Here is a 22,491-nt window from a genome sequence, read left to right as displayed (position 1 = left end):
AAGCACCAGCTGTCAGAGCAGCTCACAGATCACTGCACCTGTACATAGCCCATCTATAATTTAGCCCAAACAACTACCTCTTCCCCTACTGTATTTATTTATTTATTTTTGCTCCTTTGCACCCCATTATTTCTATTTCTACTTTGCACTTTCTTCCACTACAAATCTACCATTCCAGTGTTTTACTTGCTATATTGTATTTACTTCGCCACCATGGCTTTTTTTTGCCTTTACCTCCCTTATCTCACCTCATTTGCTCACATTGTATATAGATGTATTTTTCTACTGTATTACTGACTGTATGTTTGTTTATTCCATGTGTAACTCTGTGTTGTTGTATGTTGTCGAACTGCTTTGCTTTATCTTGGCCAGGTCACAGTTGTAAATGACAACTTGTTCTCAACTTGCCTACCTGGTTAAATAAAGGTGAAATAAAAAAATAAAAACGATATCAATATTTGCACGTCAAGGCATTTCCACCGCCATTTCGCGCATAATTAATTTTACCGACACAAAAAGCTCCCACTATGTCGAACTAACTAAAGGTATACAATTGTACTGAAACTATTTGTTTCCATTACAGCTGTCGTGCTTTGTTTTTATATTCGGCATGACTTTACTCGCATAAAAAACAGAGAATGGAAAGGTGATTTCCACCCGCGTTTCAATACAACCTTTTTTTTTATGATAGCAAAGTGGGATGAAACATTTCACAACATGCCTGATTGAAACGGATCATGTGTCGCTGAACGTTCCAATGTCGACAAAACAGAATAAACTCGACAAAAGTGGGATCTAATGCAAATTCCCCCCCCCCCCCCTTTAAATTAAATTTAAAAAAGTTAAGGGTGCCTATGAGGTCACTTAACTTCATTATGGATATCAACCAATATAACAGCCTTTTTGTGGAGTTAAATGCTTTCCTCTGGCTACACAACAAAACCCTTCCATCCCAGTTTCATATGTGTGTGTAAGGTATTTCTTTGCCTGTGTGCGTAGTGAGTGTTAGGCCCCGTGCTTCTACACCTGCATTGCTTGCTGTTTGGGGTTTTAGGCTGGGTTTCTGTACAGCACTTTGAGACATCAGCTGATGTAAGAAGGGCTATATAAATACATTTGATTTGATTTGATTTAGGCTATTATGTCTCCAAATTGAATTTCTATGACGTCTCCAAGGGCTTCTCCTCGTGTAGCCTTGCTTATCAACAGGTGCGTGGTGTTTTGTGTTGGCTTTTTCCAAGCAGAACATTTTTGTTTTATCATAACAGTTATTCTTATTAACTTTTATCTACAGACAGTACCTCGTTTAGATTAGTTGCCAGCCTCGTCAATTAACTAATTTTACGATTCTGTATTTTTTTTTCTGTCCATTTGTTTGAGTGAAAGGATATGCCACACCTCACCATGTTCTATTATAAACTTGGTATTTGTTCACCTACTATGGGACTGTTCCTCCACTGTAGGTACAGTAATCAAACTTTCTTTTCTTTCCAGGACTAGCGTAGAGTCTATTTGCGTACTGTGCCATTGTTATTGAGAAGCATTGAGCAGTGCTGTGCCATGAGATCTGGGCACATGAATGTAATCACTAGTAGGTCTAATGAGTAGTTTTAGTAGATTGCTACTTGTTAGAATTTGTTCTTAACTGACTTGCTTAGTTAAATGAAGGTTAAAAAAAATTACAAAAATACACAATTGTGGGTTGTAGCTAGTTGTGGGTTGTAGCTGTTCTGGGTTGTAGTTGTTCTGGGTTGTAGTTGTTCTGGGTTGTAGTTGTTCTGGGTTGTAGTTGTTCTGGGTTGTAGTTGTTCTGGGTTGTAGTTGTTCTGGGTTGTAGTTGTTCTGGGTTGTAGCTAGTTCTGGGTTGTAGTTGTTCTGGGTTGTAGTTGTTCTGGGTTGTAGTTGTTCTGGGTTGTAGTTGTTCTGGGTTGTAGTTGTTCTGGGTTGTAGCTAGTTCTGGGTTGTAGTTGTTCTGGGTTGTAGTTGTTCTGGGTTGTAGTTGTTCTGGGTTGTAGCTAGTTCTGGGTTGTAGTTGTTCTGGGTTGTAGCTAGTTCTGGGTTGTAGCTAGTTCTGGGTTGTAGTTGTTCTGGGTTGTAGTTGTTCTGGGTTGTAGTTGTTCTGGGTTGTAGTTGTTCTGGGTTGTAGTTGTTCTGGGTTGTAGCTAGTTCTGGGTTGTAGTTGTTCTGGGTTGTAGTTGTTCTGGGTTGTAGTTGTTCTGGGTTGTAGTTGTTCTGGGTTGTAGTTGTTCTGGGTTGTAGCTAGTTCTGGGTTGTAGTTGTTCTGGGTTGTAGTTGTTCTGGGTTGTAGCTAGTTCTGGGTTGTAGCTAGTTCTGGGTTGTAGCTAGTTGTTCTGGGTTGTAGCTAGTTGTTCTGGGTTGTAGCTAGTTCTGGGTTGTAGCTAGTTATGGGTTGTAGTTGTTCTGGGTTGTAGTTGTTCTGGGTTGTAGTTGTTCTGGGTTGTAGCTAGTTCTGGGATGTAGTTGTTCTGGGTTGTAGTTGTTCTGGGTTGAAGTTGTTCTGGGTTGAAGTTGTTCTGGGTTGTAGCTAGTTGTGGGTTGTAGCTAGTTGTGGGTTGTAGTTGTTCTGGGTTGTAGCTAGTTCTGGGTTGTAGCTAGTTCTGGGTTGTAGCTAGTTCTGGGTTGTGGTTGTTCTGGGTTGTAGCTAGTTCTGGGTTGTAGCTAGTTCTGGGTTGTAGTTGTTCTGGGTTGTAGTTGTTCTGGGTTGTAGCTAGTTCTGGGTTGTAGCTAGTTCTGGGTTGTAGTTGTTCTGGGTTGTAGCTAGTTCTGGGTTGTAGTTGTTCTGGGTTGTTGTTGTTCTGGGTTGTAGTTGTTCTGGGTTGTAGCTAGTTCTGGGTTGTAGCTAGTTCTGGGTTGTAGTTGTTCTGGGTTGTTGTTGTTCTGGGTTGTAGTTGTTCTGGGTTGTAGCTAGGTCTGGGTTGTAGCTAGTTCTGGGTTGTAGTTGTTCTGGGTTGTAGCTAGTTGTGGGTTGTAGCTAGTTTTGGGTTGTAGCTAGTTCTGGGTTGTAGTTGTTCTGGGTTGTAGCTAGTTCTGGGTTGTAGTTGTTCTGGGTTGTTGTTATTCTGGCTTGTAGTTGTTCTGGGTTGTTGTTGTTCTGGCTTGTAGTTGTTCTGGGTTGTTGTTGTTCTGGGTTGTAGTTGTTCTGGGTTGTTGTTGTTCTGGCTTGTAGTTGTTCTGGGTTGTTGTTGTTCTGGGTTGTAGTTGTTCTGGGTTGTAGCTAGGTCTGGGTTGTAGCTAGTTCTGGGTTGTAGCTAGTTCTGGGTTGTAGTTGTTCTGGGTTGTAGCTAGTTCTGTATGCGTCTGCTTTTTCCTTGTATACAGTAGGTCTACATCCTCTTGGTTGTATGCTGCAGTATGAGTTCAGCTTTTCAGAAGACCCATTCATGTCCAATCTATTGGATTGTCATAACTTGATGCAAGCCACCCCCCCCCCACCCTACATTACCGCTCTCTGTCTCTGTAACGTATTCTAGGTACATTGTCTGAATGCTAATCACGCTTTACATTCCGTGCTTGTCCTGCCGCCATCCATTATCAGTGTGTTCATCTAGGCCTAAAGCATGACGTTAGCAACGCCAAGGTCATGGGTTCAATTCCCTCAGGGATCACACGTACACGTACTAAATACCTATGACCATTTCGCCCTTACTGTACATTTTACATTGACATTTGAGTCATTTAGCAGACTCTGATCCAGATCCACTACAGTAGGGAGTCATTTAGCAGACTCTCTGATCCAGAGACACTTACAGTAGTGAGTCATTTAGCAGACTCTCTGATCCAGAGACACTACAGTAGGGAGTCATTTAGCAGACTCTCTGATCCAGAGCCACTACAGTAGTGAGTCATTTAGCAGACTCTCTGATCCAGAGACACTATGCTGCCCTACCAAGCAAAAAGGCAGTAACTGCTCATAGCGTGGAACTGAGAAGAATGGCTTTTATTTACCTTGGTTACACAGTAACTTTAGGCAGTTACTGCTAACATGACCCCCATTTTCTCCAAAACACAATACAATAGAGGCAGGATACTTATCGACATGATTAAGCATGTATTTAATGTAGCAAAAATTATATTAACACATTTTCGACCAAATGAGCAGTTACTGCTTTTTTGCTTGGTAGGGCAGTACAGTAGTGAGTCATTTAGCAGACTCTCTTATCCAGAGACGCTTACAGTAGTGAGTCATTTAGCAGACTCTCTTATCCAGAGCCACTTACAGTAGTGAGTCATTTATCAGACTCTCTGATCCAGAGCCACTTACAGTAGTGAGTCATTTATCAGACTCTCTGATCCAGAGACACTTACAGTAGTGAGTCATTTAGCAGACTCTCTGATCCAGAGACACTTACAGTAGTGAGTCATTTAGCAGACTCTCTGATCCAGAGACACTTACAGTAGTGAGTCATTTAGCAGACTCTCTGATCCAGAGACACTTACAGTAGTGACTGAATACATTTTTATACTTGTTTCATACTGTACTGTAAGTTGTTTTGGATAAAGGCCTCTGCTAAGTGACATATATATCACCTATAATCTTAAACTCCGATCTCATAACAGTGCAGGGGAAACTGCTTCTCATTGGTATTTATATAGACTGGTGACTGTATTGTGTTCAGTGACACCGATGCCCAGCCTGTAGTATATTTAGCCTTGTACGCTGGTACATTCAAACTAACAATTGAAAGTAATGGGAAAGCCCACATAGGAATACTTCGGTAATACACATGGACTGTATCCCAAATGACACCCTATTCTATACACAACTTTTAAACAGGGCCCATAGAGCTCCGTTCAAAAGTAGTGCCACTACATAGGGAAAAGGTGTTGCTGTGTAGTGCACATGGTCAATGGAATGAAAAGGGCATTCTGGTGCACGAAGACAAAGCCACCACTTGATCACAGGTTCCTGAGTGGCACCATGTTGATGGTGTCTGGGCCCTACAGGTTCCTGAGTGGCACCATGTTGATGGTGTCTGGGCCCTACAGGTTCCTGAGTGGCACCATGTTGATGGTGTCTGGGCCCTACAGGTTCCTGAGTGGCACCATGTTGATGGTGTCTGGGCCCTACAGGTTCCTGAGTGGCACCATGTTGATGGTGTCTGGGCCCTACAGGTTCCTGAGTGGCACCATGTTGATGGTGTCTGGGCCAATACAGGTTCCTGATTAGCACCATGTTGATGGTGTCTGGGCCAATACAGGTTCCTGAGTGGCACCATGTTGATGGTGTCTGGGCCAATACAGGTTCCTGAGTGGCACCATGTTGATGGTGTCTGGGCCAATACAGGTTCCTGAGTGGCACCATGTTGATGGTGTCTGGGCCCTACAGGTTCCTGAGTGGCACCATGTTGATGGTGTCTGGGCCCTACAGGTTCCTGAGTGGCACCATGTTGATGGTGTCTGGGCCCTACAGGTTCCTGAGTGGCACCATGTTGATGGTGTCTGGGCCCTACAGGTTCCTGAGTGGCACCATGTTGATGGTGTCTGGGCCCTACAGGTTCCTGAGTGGCACCATGTTGATGGTGTCTGGGCCCTACAGGTTCCTGAGTGGCACCATGTTGATGGTGTCTGGGCCCTACAGGTTCCTGAGTGGCACCATGTTGATGGTGTCTGGGCCAATACAGGTTCCTGATTAGCACCATGTTGATGGTGTCTGGGCCAATACAGGTTCCTGAGTGGCACCATGTTGATGGTGTCTGGGCCAATACAGGTTCCTGAGTGGCACCATGTTGATGGTGTCTGGACCAATACAGGTTCCTGAGTGGCACCATGTTGATGGTGTCTGGGCCCTACAGGTTCCTGAGTGGCACCATGTTGATGGTGTCTGGGCCCTACAGGTTCCTGAGTGGCACCATGTTGATGGTGTCTGGACCCTACAGGTTCCTGAGTGGCACCATGTTGATGGTGTCTGGGCCCTACAGGTTCCTGAGTGGCACCATGTTGATGGTGTCTGGGCCATACAGGTTCCTGAGTGGCACCATGTTGATGGTGTCTGGGCCAATACAGGTTCCTGAGTGGCACCATGTTGATGGTGTCTGGGCCCTACAGGTTCCTGAGTGGCACCATGTTGATGGTGTCTGGGCCCTACAGGTTCCTGAGTGGCACCATGTTGATGGTGTCTGGGCCTTACAGGTTCCTGAGTAGCACCATGTTGATGGTGTCTGGGCCCTACAGGTTCCTGAGTGGCACCATGTTGATGGTGTCTGGGCCCTACAGGTTCCTGAGTGGCACCATGTTGATGGTGTCTGGGCCCTACAGGTTCCTGAGTGGCACCATGTTGATGGTGTCTGGGCCTTACAGGTTCCTGAGTGGCACCATGTTGATGGTGTCTGGGCCCTACAGGTTCCTGAGTAGCACCATGTTGATGGTGTCTGAACCCTACAGGTTCCTGAGTGGCACCATGTTGATGGTGTCTGGACCCTACACGTTCCTGAGTGGCACCATGTTGATGGTGTCTGGGCCCTACAGGTTCCTGAGTGGCACCATGTTGATGGTGTCTGGGCCCTACAGGTTCCTGAGTGGCACCATGTTGATGGTGTCTGGGCCCTACAGGTTCCTGAGTGGCACCATGTTGATGGTGTCTGGGCCCTACAGGTTCCTGAGTGGCACCATGTTGATGGTGTCTGGGCCATACAGGTTCCTGAGTAGCACCATGTTGATGGTGTCTGGGCCCTACAGGTTCCTGAGTGGCACCATGTTGATGGTGTCTGGGCCCTACAGGTTCCTGAGTGGCACCATGTTGATGGTGTCTGGGCCAATACAGGTTCCTGAGTGGCACCATGTTGATGGTGTCTGGGCCAATACAGGTTCCTGATTAGCACCATGTTGATGGTGTCTGGGCCCTACAGGTTCCTGAGTGGCACCATGTTGATGGTGTCTGGGCCCTACAGGTTCCTGAGTGGCACCATGTTGATGGTGTCTGGGCCCTACAGGTTCCTGAGTGGCACCATGTTGATGGTGTCTGGGCCAATACAGGTTCCTGAGTGGCACCATGTTGATGGTGTCTGGGCCAATACAGGTTCCTGATTAGCACCATGTTGATGGTGTCTGGGCCCTACAGGTTCCTGAGTGGCACCATGTTGATGGTGTCTGGGCCAATACAGGTTCCTGAGTGGCACCATGTTGATGGTGTCTGGGCCCTACAGGTTCCTGAGTGGCACCATGTTGATGGTGTCTGGGCCCTACAGGTTCCTGAGTAGCACCATGTTGATGGTGTCTGGGCCAATACAGGTTCCTGAGTGGCACCATGTTGATGGTGTCTGGGCCCTACACATTCCTGAGTGGCACCATGTTGATGGTGTCTGGGCCCTACAGGTTCCTGAGTGGCACCATGTTGATGGTGTCTGGGCCCTACAAGTTCCTGACTGGCACCATGTTGTAATACCTTTGTAATACCATAGTTATTACCATGTAAGTACAGTGTAATATGTAAACTATAGTATATTGTTATTGTACTGAAGTTATTACACAGTAATAAGGACAACAGTGTTTTCTTGCAACTTTTTACCTTTTGGTTCTCACACAGTAGTGTGGGCTCCCGAGTGGCGCAGCGGTCTAAGGCTCTGCATCTCAGTGCTAGGAGGCATCACTACAGACACCCTGGTTCGAATCCAGGCTGTATCACGTCGTCCGGGGTCGGCCGGTGTAGGCCGGTGTAGGCCGTCATTGTAAATAAGAATTTGTTCTTAACTGACGTGCCTAGTTAAATAATAACGAAAAAAAATTATCGAATCACTGTGCATGATAATGCATAGACGGATTACAAAGGTGGATCAGTAGGTAAGTAGTCAGTGTGTGTGTGTGTGTGTGTGTGTGTGTGTGTGTGTGTGTGTGTGTGTGTGTGTGTGTGTGTGTGTGTGTGTGTGTGTGTGTGTGTGTGTGGATTGGCAACAGAGTTTGTAACTCATAATGTTCATCTATCTAGATCCAGGAGCTGCTCCTTACTCCCCCAGGCTGTATTACACCTGGGTCATGTGAGGACAAATATGTTTCCACTAGCAGTGTTTACACAGCAAGTTATTGGTAATACAATGCATGTAAATTATACTACGTAGACATCACACGGTAGGCCTACCTACATGGACATTAGCTGCTAATAATATGACTATAGTATAAGGTTTATTGGTTAATATAATGCAACTTATGTTGCTCAGCTCGACTCTCCCGGTCTTCTAGTTCTTATAAATAAATATTGTTTGATTCAAAAGTTTGCCTGACTACTCCCTAGCCTAGACCTTTCAAATCCAACGTGATCTTTAGAAACCAGACAGAGTAGGATTGTTGGTGGATGACAATATAACATCCTGTACTCTCCCTCCCAACGAATGTCTGTTTTTCCTGTGTGAGAGAGAGAGAGAAAGCACTGTCCAGTCCATCCATATGCCAATTATTATTATTATTATTATTCCTGTATTATACTTATGATAAAATGTATTATTCTCTTCTACTGAGCCATTTACTTTACGTTGGTATTGTTATATATTATTATTATTTATTATTGTTGTTGCATTGTCCAGAAGGAACCTGCAAGTAAGCATTTCGTTGGACGGTGTACACCCTGCGTATCCCACACATACGACGGTGTACACCCTGCGTATCCCACACATACGACTAGTAAAATGTAAAACTTGCTTATTGGTATTTTATTATGGATCCCCATTAGTTGTTGCGAAAGCAGCAGCTACTCTTCCTGGGGTTTATTATGGATCCCCATTAGTTGTTGCGAAAGCAGCAGCTACTCTTCCTGGGGTTTATTATGGATCCCCATTAGTTGTTGCGAAAGCAGCAGCTACTCTTCCTGGGGTTTATTATGGATCCCCATTAGTTGTTGCGAAAGCAGCAGCTACTCTTCCTGGGGTTTATTATGGATCCCCATTAGTTGTTGCGAAAGCAGCAGCTACTCTTCCTGGGGTTTATTATGGATCCCCATTAGTTGTTGCGAAAGCAGCAGCTACTCTTCCTGGGGTTTATTAGGATCCCCATTAGTTGTTGCGAAAGCAGCAGCTACTCTTCCTGGGGTTTATTAGGATCCCCATTAGTTGTTGCGAAAGCAGCAGCTACTCTTCCTGGGGTTTATTATGGATCCCCATTAGTTGTTGCGAAAGCAGCAGCTACTCTTCCTGGGGTTTATTAGGATCCCCATTAGTTGTTGCGAAAGCAGCAGCTACTCTTCCTGGGGTTTATTATGGATCCCCATTAGTTGTTGCGAAAGCAGCAGCTACTCTTCCTGCGGTTTATTATGGATCCCCATTAGTTGTTGCGAAAGCAGCAGCTACTCTTCCTGCGGTTTATTATGGATCTCCATTAATTGTTGCGAAAGCAGCAGCTACTCTTCCTGGGGTTTATTATGGATCCCCATTAGTTGTTGCGAAAGCAGCAGCTACTCTTCCTGGGGTTTATTATGGATCCCCATTAGTTGTTGCGAAAGCAGCAGCTACTCTTCCTGGGGGTTATTATGGATCCCCATTAGTTGTTGCGAAAGCAGCAGCTACTCTTCCTGGGGTTTATTATGGATCCCCATTAGTTGTTGCGAAAGCAGCAGCTACTCTTCCTGGGGTTTATTATGGATCCCCATTAGTTGTTGCGAAAGCAGCAGCTACTCTTCCTGGGGTTTATTATGGATCCCCATTAGTTGTTGCGAAAGCAGCAGCTACTCTTCCTGGGGTTTATTATGGATCCCCATTAGTTGTTGCGAAAGCAGCAGCTACTCTTCCTGGGGTTTATTATGGATCCCCATTAGTTGTTGCGAAAGCAGCAGCTACTCTTCCTGGGGTTTATTATGGATCCCCATTAGTTGTTGCGAAAGCAGCAGCTACTCTTCCTGGGGTTTATTATGGATCCCCATTAGTTGTTGCGAAAGCAGCAGCTACTCTTCCTGGGGTTTATTAGGATCCCCATTAGTTGTTGCGAAAGCAGCAGCTACTCTTCCTGGGGTTTATTAGGATCCCCATTAGTTGTTGCGAAAGCAGCAGCTACTCTTCCTGGGGTTTATTATGGATCCCCATTAGTTGTTGCGAAAGCAGCAGCTACTCTTCCTGGGGTTTATTAGGATCCCCATTAGTTGTTGCGAAAGCAGCAGCTACTCTTCCTGGGGTTTATTATGGATCCCCATTAGTTGTTGCGAAAGCAGCAGCTACTCTTCCTGCGGTTTATTATGGATCCCCATTAGTTGTTGCGAAAGCAGCAGCTACTCTTCCTGCGGTTTATTATGGATCTCCATTAATTGTTGCGAAAGCAGCAGCTACTCTTCCTGGGGTTTATTATGGATCCCCATTAGTTGTTGCGAAAGCAGCAGCTACTCTTCCTGGGGTTTATTATGGATCCCCATTAGTTGTTGCGAAAGCAGCAGCTACTCTTCCTGGGGTTTATTATGGATCCCCATTAGTTGTTGCGAAAGCAGCAGCTACTCTTCCTGGGGTTTATTATGGATCCCCATTAGTTGTTGCGAAAGCAGCAGCTACTCTTCCTGGGGTTTATTATGGATCCCCATTAGTTGTTGCGAAAGCAGCAGCTACTCTTCCTGGGGTTTATTATGGATCCCCATTAGTTGTTGCGAAAGCAGCAGCTACTCTTCCTGGGGTTTATTATGGATCCCCATTAGTTGTTGCGAAAGCAGCAGCTACTCTTCCTGGGGTTTATTATGGATCCCCATTAGTTGTTGCGAAATCAGCAGCTACTCTTCCTGGGGTTTATTATGGATCCCCATTAGTTGTTGCGAAAGCAGCAGCTACTCTTCCTGGAGTTTATTATGGATCCCCATTAGTTGTTGCGAAAGCAGCAGCTACTCTTCCTGGGGTTTATTATGGATCCCCATTAGTTGTTGCGAAAGCAGCAGCTACTCTTCCTGGGGTTTATTATGGATCCCCATTAGTTGTTGCGAAAGCAGCAGCTACTCTTCCTGGGGTTTATTATGGATCCCCATTAGTTGTTGCGAAAGCAGCAGCTACTCTTCCTGGGGTTTATTATGGATCCCCATTAGTTGTTGCGAAAGCAGCAGCTACTCTTCCTGGGGTTTATTAGGATCCCCATTAGTTGTTGCGAAAGCAGCAGCTACTCTTCCTGAGGTCCACACAAAACATGAAACATGACATCATACAGAACATTAATAGACAAGAGCAGCTCAAGGACAGAACTACATAGCCTACATATTAAAACATACACACAAAATATCTAGGTGAAATAGGGGTGAGGTGTTGCTTTATCTGTTTTTTGAAACCAGGTTTGCTGTTCATTTGAGCAATATGAGATGGAAGGGAGTTCCATGCAATAATGGCTCTATATATTACTGTACATTTTATTGAATTTGTTCTGGATTTGGGGACTATGAAAAGACCCCTGTTGGCATGTCTGGTGGGATAAGTGTGTGTGTCAGAGCTGTGTGTAAGTTGACTATGCAAACATTTTGGAATTGTCAACACATTAATGTTATGAATAGAAGAAGTGATGCAGTCATTTTCTCCTCAACTTTTAGACAAGAGAGACTGGCATGCATAGTATTTATATCAGCCCTCTGATTACAATGAATAGCAAGACGTACCGCTCTGTTCTGGGCCAGCTGCAGCTTAACTAGGTATTTCTTTGCAGCACTTGACCACATGACTGGACAATTATCAAGATAAGATAAAACTAGAGCCTGCAGGACTTGCTTTTGGAGTGTGGTGTCTCTTTATTATAGACACATTTCTCCCCATCTTTACAACCATTGAATCTATACAGTGGCTTGCGAAAGTATTCACCCCCTTGGCATTTTTCCTATTTTGCTGCCTTATAACCTGGAATTAAAATAGATTTTGGGGGGAGATTTGTATCATTTGATTTATAAAACATGCCTACCACTTTGATGCAAAATATGTTTTTGTGACACAAACAAGAAATAAGACAAAAAAACATCTTGAGTGTGCATAACTATTCACCCCCCCAAAGTTAATACTTTGTAGAGCCACCTTTTGCAGCAATTACAGCAGCAAGTCTCTTGGGGTATGTCACTATAAGCCTGGCACATCTAGCCACTGGGATTTTTGCCCATTCTTCAAGGCAAAACTGCTCCAGCTCCTTCAAGTTGGATGGGCTCCACTGGTGTACAGCAATCTTTAAGTCATACCACAGATACTAAATTGGATTGAGGTCTGGGCTTTGACTAGGCCATTCCAAGACATTTAAATGTTTCCCCTTAAACCACTTGAGTGTTGCTTTAGCAGTATGCTTAGGGTCATTGTTCTGCTGGAAGGTGAACCTCCGTCCCAGTCTCAAATCTCTAGGTTTCCCTCAAGAATTTCCCAGTATTTAGCGCCATCTATCATTCCTTCAATTCTGACCAGTTTCCCAGTCCCTGCCAATGAAAAACATCCCCACAGCATGATGCTGCCACCACCATGCTTCACTGTGAGGATGATGTTCTCGGGGTAATGAGAGTGGTTGGGTTTGTGCCAGACAGCGGTTTGACCAAAAAGCTACATTTTACTCTCATCTAACCAGAGTACCTTCTTCCATATGTTTGGGGAGTCTCCCACATGCCTTTTGGCAAACACCAAACATGTTTGCAATTTTCTTTTTTTTAAGAAATTGCTTTTTTTTCTGGCCACTCTTCCGTAAAGCCCAGCTCTGTGGAGTGTACAGCTTAAAGTGGACAGATACTCCAATCTCCGCTGTGGAGCTTTGCAGCTCCTTCAGGGTTATCTTTGGTCTCTTTGTTGCATCTGATTAATGCCCTCCTTGCCTGGTCTGTGAGTTTTGGTGGGCGGCCCTCTCTTGGCAGGTTTGTTGTGGTGCCATATTCTTTCTATTTTATAATAATGGATTTCATGGTGCTCTGTGGGATGTTCAAGGTTTCAGATATTTTTTTATAACCCAACCCTGATCTGTACTTCTCCACAACTTTGTCCCTGACCTGTTTGGAGAGCTCCTTGGTCTTCATGGTGCCGCTTGCTTGGTGATGCCCCTTGCTTTGTGGTGTTGCAGACTCTGGGGCCTTTCAGAACAGGTGTATGTATGTGTGTGTATATATAGATGTATGTATGTATGTGAGATCATGTGACAGATCATGTGTCACTTAGATTGCACACAGGTGGACATTATTTAACTAATTATGTAACTTCTGAAGGTAATTGGTTGCAATTGGTGGATCTTATTTCGGGGCTTCATAGTAACGGGGTGGATACATATGCACGCACCACTTTTCTGTTTTAAATCTTTTTTGAATTGTTTTGAAACTTAATTTTTTTCACTTCACCAATTTGGACAATTTTATTCAATTTAAATTAAATGTTGTAATGCAACAAAATAGGAAAAATGCCTACGGGTAAACACTTCTGTATGTTTTAACCATGACAGTTTACAATCTAAGGTAACACCCAAGTAATTTATTCTCCTCAACTTCTTCAACAGCCACACCATTCATTACCAGATTCAGCTGAGGTCTAGAATTTAGGGAATGATTTGTACCAAATACAATGCTCTTTACAGATGTTCAGGACCAGTTTATTACTGGCCACCCATTCCAAAACAGACTGCAACTCCCTGTTAAGGGTTTTAGTGACTTCATTAGCCGTGGTTGGTGACATGTACTGTATATGGTTGAATCATCAGCATACATGGACACACAGGCTTTGTTTAATGCCAGCGGAAGGTCATTGGTAAAAATATAAACTAGTAGAGGGCCTAGAGAGCTGCCTTGTGGTACACCACACTTTACATGTTTGACATTAGAGATGCTTCCATTAAAGAAAACCCTTTGTGTTCTATTAGATAGTAGCTCTGAATCCACGATATGGCAGAGGTTGAAAATCCATAAAATATACAGTACATTTTTTCAACAGCAGGTTATGGTCAATTATATGAAAAGCAGCACTGGAATTAACAGTACATCTCCCTCAATCATCTTATTATCAATTTCTTTTAACCAATCATCAGCCGTTTGTGTCAGTGCAGTACATGTTGAGTACCCTTCTCTATAAACATGCTGAAAGTCTGTTGTCAATTTGTTTACAGAAAAATTGCATTGTATTTGGTCAAGCACAATTTTGTCCAACAGTTTGCTTATAGCTGGCAGCAAGCTGATAGGTCTGCTGTTAGAACCAGTAAAAGGCCGCTTTATGGCTCTTGGGTAGAGGAATGACTTTGGCTTCCCTCCAGGCCTGAAGTAATCATAAAAATAATTGCCAACATCAAATGGTTTGGTGATGAATAATTTGTTTTTCTGCCCATAAATTCATTTAAAGTACTCAAGTTTTTTTCCCCATCATTCTTTATATCATTGATCTTGGCTTCATAATACAGTTTCTTCTTCTTTTTGTTGAGTTTAGCCACATTCATTTCTCAATTTGCAGTAAGTCAGCCAGTCAGATGTACAGCCAGACTTATTAGCCACTCCTTTTGCCCCATCTCTTTCAACCATACAGTTTTTCAATTCCTCGTCAATCCATGGAGCCTTAACAGTTCTAACAGTCAGATTCTTAACAAGATCATGTTTATCAATAATTGGAAGAAGCAATTTCATAAATTCATTAAGTGCAGCGTCTGGATGCTCCTTATTAATCACATCAGACCAACAAATATTTTTAACATCATCCACATATGAGTCACAGCAAAATCTTTTGTATGATCTCTTATACACTATTTTAGGACCAGCTTTTGGAACTTTGGCTTTCCTGGATATAGACACTATATTGTGACCACTGCATTCAATGGGTACGGATACAGCTTTAGAACAAAGTTCTACAGTATTAGTAAAAATGTGATCGATACATGTGGATGATCTTGTTCCTGTAGTGATTGTAAACACCCTGGTAGGTTGATTAATACCCTGAACCAGATTACAGGCAGAAGCTGTAATTGGTTACAGTAAGAAGCTTTCTCTTGAGCGGACAGCTTGACGAAAACCAGTCAACATTTAGGTTGCCAAGAAAGTAGACCTCTCTGTTTACATCACATACACTATGAAGCATTTCACGCACATTATTTAGATACTGACTGTTAGCACTTGGTGGCCTATAGCAACATCCCAAAATAATAGGCTTTAGATGTGCCAAGTGAACCTGCAACCACAACACTTCAATAACACTTGACATAAGGTCTTCTCTAAGCATTACAGGGATATATATGGCTCTGAAAATATACAGCAACACTTCCCTCATAAGCACTTCTGTGTGTTCTATAAATGCTATATCCTTGTATTGCTACTGATGTATCATCAAATGAATTATCTAAGTGAGTCTCAGAAATGGCTAATATATGAATGTTATCTGATGTTAGCAAGTTATATATTTCATGAACCTTATTTCTAAGGCTACATATAATAATATGGGCTATTTTCAGCCCTTTCCTGGGTAGCTTATCAGAGATAGACATAATATGGAAAATAACAACAACAAAAAAGAACATACAGCAGTCCATTAATCAGTTGGTGTGTGTGTGCTGTGGGGTTGAAGCTACGAACCCATAGGCTTGGCTCTCTCATCCCTTCCAGGCTTTTGGGAGGGAGGGTGGACAATGAGCCTGTCATAGCAGATGTAAGCAATGTCCCCCCACGCTCTGGTAGCTACACGCTCTGGTAGCTACACGCTCTGGCAGCCACACGCTCTGGCAGCAACACGCTCTGGTAGCTACACGCTCTGGCAGCCACACGCTCTGGCAGCAACACGCTCTGGTAGCTACACGCTCTGGTAGCTACACGCTCTGGCAGCTACACGCTCTGGTAACTTTCATTGCCGGGATAAGTTATTCTTTCTTCTGGCGCACAGCTTCAGGATCGTCCTCGTTGAGGAAGACATATGTTCCTCTGAAGTTCTTGGCTCTTTCCAGAACAGTTACCTTGCCCTTGACCCTCGGGAACTTGACCACTATCGGCCTGGGCCTGTCACCTGGGCCTGTCACCTGGGCCTGTCACCTGGGCCTGTCACCTGGGCCGGTGGTTGGTTTTTCTATTTCAATGGCATTTCCATGACTCAAGCCTTTCAGATACTCATGTTATGATGTAGGCTAATGTTGTTTGCCTGACTGAGAGAAGTTTCCAATGATGTGACCATTGGAATGATGACTATTTTCAATAGAGAATTGTTTTTTTTAATTTTTTGTTTTTTTTGGTCTCTATTATTAAATTCTGTATCTAAGGTTTTAATGAGACAAACCACAGTGAGAGAGAATGTTACCAATGATGAGAAAGACCAGACTGATGAGTCTATCTGATCAATTACAAAAGGTCTGTTTCCCGCAGTGTTTGTTGCCAGGTATTATAACTGAATCCCTAATGTTTTAGACACAAACGTCACTATTGGAGGTTAATTATTTATAACATTTGTTTACTGCTCTGTTAAACTTGTAACATATAGTATAATGCCATTTAAGTTTGACTATAACCAGGACCTAGCCTACATCCAACACCTTACTAATGTAAGCTACTGCTTCTCTAGGAGATTGCTCTTCTCTCAGGGTTCAAATTCCACCAGAGCCCCCTGACCTTTGAACCTTGACATCTGAGTCTGTCATAACTGGGTTTCTTCTGACCAGACCTGAACTTTGCAGACTCTGGCCCCGGTTATTACAGTCAGGAAAGACTCCTGGCCCCCGGTTATTTCAGTCAGGAAAGACTCCTGGCCCCGGTTATTACTGTCGGGAAAGACTCCTGGCCCTGGTTATTACAGTCAGGAAAGACTCCTGGCCCTGGTTATTACAGTCAGGAAAGACTCCTGGCCCCGGTTATTACTGTCAGGAAAGACTCCTGGTCCCCGGTTATTACAGTCAGGAAAGACTCCTGGTCCTACTCACATCAGGGTTATGTTCATTAGGCACCAAAAGGAAACAGAGTGAAATGGGGAGGTACTATTGGAATTTGTTGTTTTCTGTTGCTTGGTCTAATGGATAGCTGGGACATGAACCAGATGTTTCTCTGACATCAACAGGGGCGTTTGATCCCAACATTCCAGAGGAGGGTCCGTCGGCGCCCCCTCCTGGCTGGCTGGACTGTGTGACGGGGTACGAAGAGCCCAAAGGAGGAGGTGAGAGACACACACACACACACACACACACACACACACACACACACACACACACACACACACACACACACACACACACACACACACACACACACACACACACACACAGACACACACACACATACATACATATAAACAAACACATACACACTGAACTGTGACGAAGTACGATGAGCCCAAAGGAAGGGGTGAGTCTCAGTCAGTTTGTCTCCTCCTTTTTCAGCTCATTCAGCTGTCTGTGGGACTCACTTTAGAACACTACACTGTCATTTAGAACACTACACTGTCATTTAGAACACTACACTGTCATTTAGAATACAACACTACTTTAGAACACTACACTGTCATTTAGAACACGACGCTGTCCTTTAGAACACGACGCTGTCCTTTAGAACACGACGCTGTCCTTTAGAACACTACACTGTCATTTAGAACACTACACTGTCATTTAGAACACTACACTACTTTAGAACACTACACTGTCATTTAGAACACGACGCTGTCCTTTAGAACACTACACTGTCCTTTAGAACACGACGCTGTCCTTTAGAACACTACGCTGTCCTTTAGAACACGACGCTGTCCTTTAGAACACGACGCTGTCCTTTAGAACACGACGCTGTCCTTTAGAACACGACGCTGTCCTTTAGAACACTACACTGTCATTTAGAACACTACACTGTCATTTAGAACACTACACTACTTTAGAACACTACACTGTCATTTAGAACACGACGCTGTCCTTTAGAACACTACACTGTCCTTTAGAACACGACGCTGTCCTTTAGAACACTACGCTGTCCTTTAGAACACGACGCTGTCCTTTAGAACACGACGCTGTCCTTTAGAACACGACGCTGTCCTTTAGAACACGACGCTGTCATTTAGAACACGATTCTGTCATTTAGAACACGACGCTGTCATTTAGAATACTACACTACATTAGAACACTACACTGTCATTTAGAACACTACACTGTCATTTAGAACACTACACTGTCATTTAGAATACTACACTGTCATTTAGAATACTACACTGTCCTTTAGAACACTACACTGGCCTTTAGAACACTACACTGTAATTTAGAACGCTACAGTACTTTAGAACAATACACTGTCATTTAGAACAATACGCTGTCATTTAGAACAATACGCTGTCATTTAGAACACAACGCTGTCCTTTAGAACACTACGCTGTCCTTTAGAACACTACACTGTCATTTAGAACACTACACTGTCATTTAGAACACTACACTGTCATTTAGAACACTACACTGTCCTTTAGAACACTACACTGTCCTTTAGAACACTACACTGTCTTTTAGAACACTACACTGTCCTTTAGAACACTACACTGTCATTTAGAACACAACGCTGTCATTTAGAACACAACGCTGTCATTTAGAACACAACGCTGTCCTTTAGAACACTACGCTGTCCTTTAGAACACTACACTGTCATTTAGAACACTACACTGTCATTTAGAATACTACACTACTTTAGAACACTACACTGTCCTTTAGAACACTACACTGTCCTTTAGAACACTACACTGTCTTTTAGAACACTACACTGTCATTTAGAACACAACGCTGTCATTTAGAACACAACGCTGTCATTTAGAATACTACGCTGTCATTTAGAATACTACACTGTGTCATGACGTTGCCCTCTGGGTTTTCTATGCACCATCCCCCGACCTCTATACTTCTGACACAAGGCTGTGTGAAGGCGGTCGTAAATTCCAAAGGGAATATCCTGCCTAACAGGCCACAGTTTTGAGACAGAGTGGGTTTTGTATAGAGAACAAAGGATTCTTCCACCTTACAGGATTGGAGAACCGAATGACATTTGTGTTCTGGAGAAGGTATAAAAGATCGGTGAAGAATCCAGCTACGAACTGGTCCGCTTGGTACAATTTTATGACAACTCATGAGAGACAATATTGCCATATTACCATAATAATGTTTATATAATAGCCTCAGCTATGAGACTTACATCTAAATGGTTGTATACAAGTAATGAATAAGGATAAACCAATTTGGAATATGTTGAGATGCTATGTACTGATGTTAATGTGAGAGAATTGTATTTCTGTTCAAAGTTTAACTAAGTCATCGGCACGCCCCCAGGGACACAGACAGGACAAGGCGTCATGTGACAGCCTTTTCTATGTTCAGTATAAAACCCCCACCCAGAATTACTTTCTTGAGACCAGGCCTCCACTCCATTACGAGTTGGCCAATAGGTTTGACCATGCATTCCTCTACTGAACTTTAACCATACCACGTGGTTAAACTTTTAGACTATCGATACCGACAGAATAATAACAAGTCTTTGATATTAATTACTAGTCTGTAGCTAGAAATTCGGTATCATTGAACGCGAAGACCGACGAAACATCCATTCTACAACGACATGAACGAATGTCGCTTTGAAAGATCCATTCTAACTGAGAGAGAGAGAGGGAACTCTCCAACAGGACGAACCTTTCCAACAAAGATTACAACGACACACTGAGCGTAAATATATATATTGATTACAATTGTTTCCGAATGAGTGAGCGTTCATGTGCAAAGGATTAGCATTTCAATTGTTAATATTTATCAGCTCTGTAGTGTCTCCTCAGCTGACCTACACTCCCCTTTTGTTTAACAAGCCGCCATGCCGGTTTAGCCCACTAGGGACCATTCCTCTACCATTGCTTTGTAACGATACCTACTGTTTTGTATGCCTTTCTGTGAATTACTTAGTTTAATAAATAAATGATTTTAAGACAATTGATGTATGGATGACTTAGTGAAGACTGGGTTCGTGCAGATAACAACAATTTACGACGTTTGGAATGAGACTGGACGCGAGGTAAAAATAAGTCATTAAATCAGGAGACTCATAGGTCAGATATTATGATATCTGGAAAGTTATATTAGGAAAATTATAACTTTGGAATCTGAATATTTTCCTTGGTGCCCCGACCTCCTAGTTAATTACAGCTACACGATTAATCAGTTTAATCGCGTAATAATAATTACAGAGAGTTATTTGATAAACATGTCTTCGGTTTAATGATGCGAAAGACACGACAGCTGTCATTTAGAACACTACGCTGTAATTTAGAATACTACGCTGTCATTTAGAATACTACGCTGTCATTTAGAATACTACGCTGTCATTTAGAATACTACGCTGTCATTTAGAACACTACGCTGTCATTTAGAATACTACGCTGTCATTTAGAATACTACGCTGTCATTTAGAATACTACGCTGTCATTTAGAACACTACGCTGTCATTTAGAACACTACGCTGTCATTTAGAACACTACGCTGTCAGTTAGAACAATACGCTGTCATTTAGAATACTACGCTGTCATTTAGAACACTACACTGTCATTTAGAACACTACGCTGTCATTTAGAACACTACGCTGTCATTTAGAACACTACGCTGTCATTTAGAACACTACGCTGTCAGTTAGAACAATATGCTGTCATTTAGAACACTACGCTGTCATTTAGAACACTACGCTGTCATTTAGAACAATACGCTGTCATTTAGAACACTACGCTGTCAGTTAGAACAATATGCTGTCATTTAGAACACTACGCTGTCATTTAGAACACTACGCTGTCATTTAGAACACTACGCTGTCATTTAGAACAATACGCTGTCATTTAGAACACTACGCTGTCATTTAGAACACTACGCTGTCATTTAGAACAATACGCTGTCATTTAGAACACTACGCTGTCATTTAGAACAATACGCTGTCATTTAGAATACTACGCTGTCATTTAGAACAATACGCTGTCATTTAGAATACTACGCTGTCATTTAGAATACTACGCTGTCATTTAGAATACTACGCTGTCATTTAGAACACTACACTGTCATTTAGAACACTACACTACTTTAGAACAATACGCTGTCCTTTAGAACAATTCGCTGTCATTTAGAACACGACGCTGTCATTTAGAACACGACGCTGTCATTTAGAACACGACGCTGTCATTTAGAATACTACGCTGTCATTTAGAATACTACGCTGTCATTTAGAACACTACACTACTTTAGAACAATTCGCTGTCATTTAGAACACGACGCTGTCATTTAGAACACTACACTACTTTAGAACAATACGCTGTCCTTTAGAACAATTCGCTGTCATTTAGAACACGACACTGTCCTTTAGAACACGACGCTGTCCTTTAGAACACGACGCTGTCCTTTAGAACACGACGCTGTCCTTTAGAAAACGACGCTGTCCTTTAGAACAATTCGCTGTCCTTTAGAACACGACACTGTCATTTAGAACACTACACTGAACGTGATCGAGAACTGTGTGTGAAATGGCACCCTATTCCCTACATAGTGTCTGAAATGGCACCCTATTCCCTACATAGTGCACAACAATTTACCAGATGTCTATGTGGCACTGGCCAAAAGTAATGCAATGTGTTGTGAACAGGGTGCCATTTCTGAAGCAGACAAGGTGATTGACTTGGCTGTAGATCCTAGTGTTCATTTCCTCCGTCTGTGTTGAAGTTTAATTACCAAAATAACTTTATGATTGCCTTCATATGAATGACTGAAATGCTTGTATTTCCCTCAGACACAGGAGACCAGCTGTACCCTCCTCCTCCTGCCTACAACCCTCAACCTGAGAATGACAGGAATGCATCCGTCCCTAACGTCAGGTGAGACTAGATACAGTACTGTGCTATTTAATAAAGAAGTATTTTCTATGTTTATTGGATAAAGATAATTCTGAAAGAGCAGTGGGCTGGATTTGAACCCATGCTTTGAGCTGTACATCATACATGTGCTCCAGAGGCAGCAACTGAAGACCGTTAGACCACCCACACTACAGTACTACTACACCCCAAACTACAGTAGTACTACACCCCAGACTACAGTACTACTACACCCCAGACTACAGTAGTACTACACCCCAGACTACAGTACTACTACACCCCAGACTACAGTACTACTACACCCCACACTACAGTAGTACTACACCCCAGACTACAGTACTACTACACCCCAGACTACAGTACTACTAAACCCCAGACTACAGTACTACTACACCCCAGACTACAGTACTACTACACCCCAGACTACAGTAGTACTACACCCTAGACTACAGTACTACTACACCCCAGACTACAGTACTACTACACCCCAGACTACAGTAGTACTACACCCCAGACTACAGTAGTACTACACCCCAGACTACAGTAGTACTACACCCCAGACTACAGTAGTACTACACCCCAGACTACAGTACTACTACACCCCAGGCTACAGTAGTACTACACCCCAGACTACAGTAGTACTACACCCCAGACTACAGTAGTACTACACCCCAGACTACAGTACTACTACACCCCAGACTACAGTAGTACTACACCCCAGACTACAGTACTACTACACCCCAGACTACAGTAGTACTACACCCCAGACTACCTTGATAAAGATTAGCAA

General features: G+C 43.2%; 1 protein-coding gene across 2 annotated transcripts in view; it reads left to right on the top strand.

Moving 5' to 3' along the window:
• The window catches only part of ssuh2.1 (ssu-2 homolog, tandem duplicate 1), a 39,754-nt gene that overhangs the window by 1,969 nt on the left and 15,294 nt on the right, over positions 1-22,491 (top strand). For both annotated transcript variants that reach the window (XM_029774262.1, XM_029774261.1), the window contains exons 2-3: positions 16,914-17,009; positions 21,620-21,704. In XM_029774262.1, the coding sequence (XP_029630122.1) occupies positions 16,914-17,009; positions 21,620-21,704 (181 nt within the window). The remainder of the gene's footprint in view (positions 1-16,913; positions 17,010-21,619; positions 21,705-22,491) is intronic.

The sequence above is a fragment of the Salmo trutta genome, chromosome 14, assembly GCF_901001165.1.
Source record: "Salmo trutta chromosome 14, fSalTru1.1, whole genome shotgun sequence".
NCBI classification, from domain to species: Eukaryota; Metazoa; Chordata; class Actinopteri; order Salmoniformes; family Salmonidae; genus Salmo; species Salmo trutta.
This window is presented reverse-complemented; position numbering and strand designations above follow the sequence as displayed.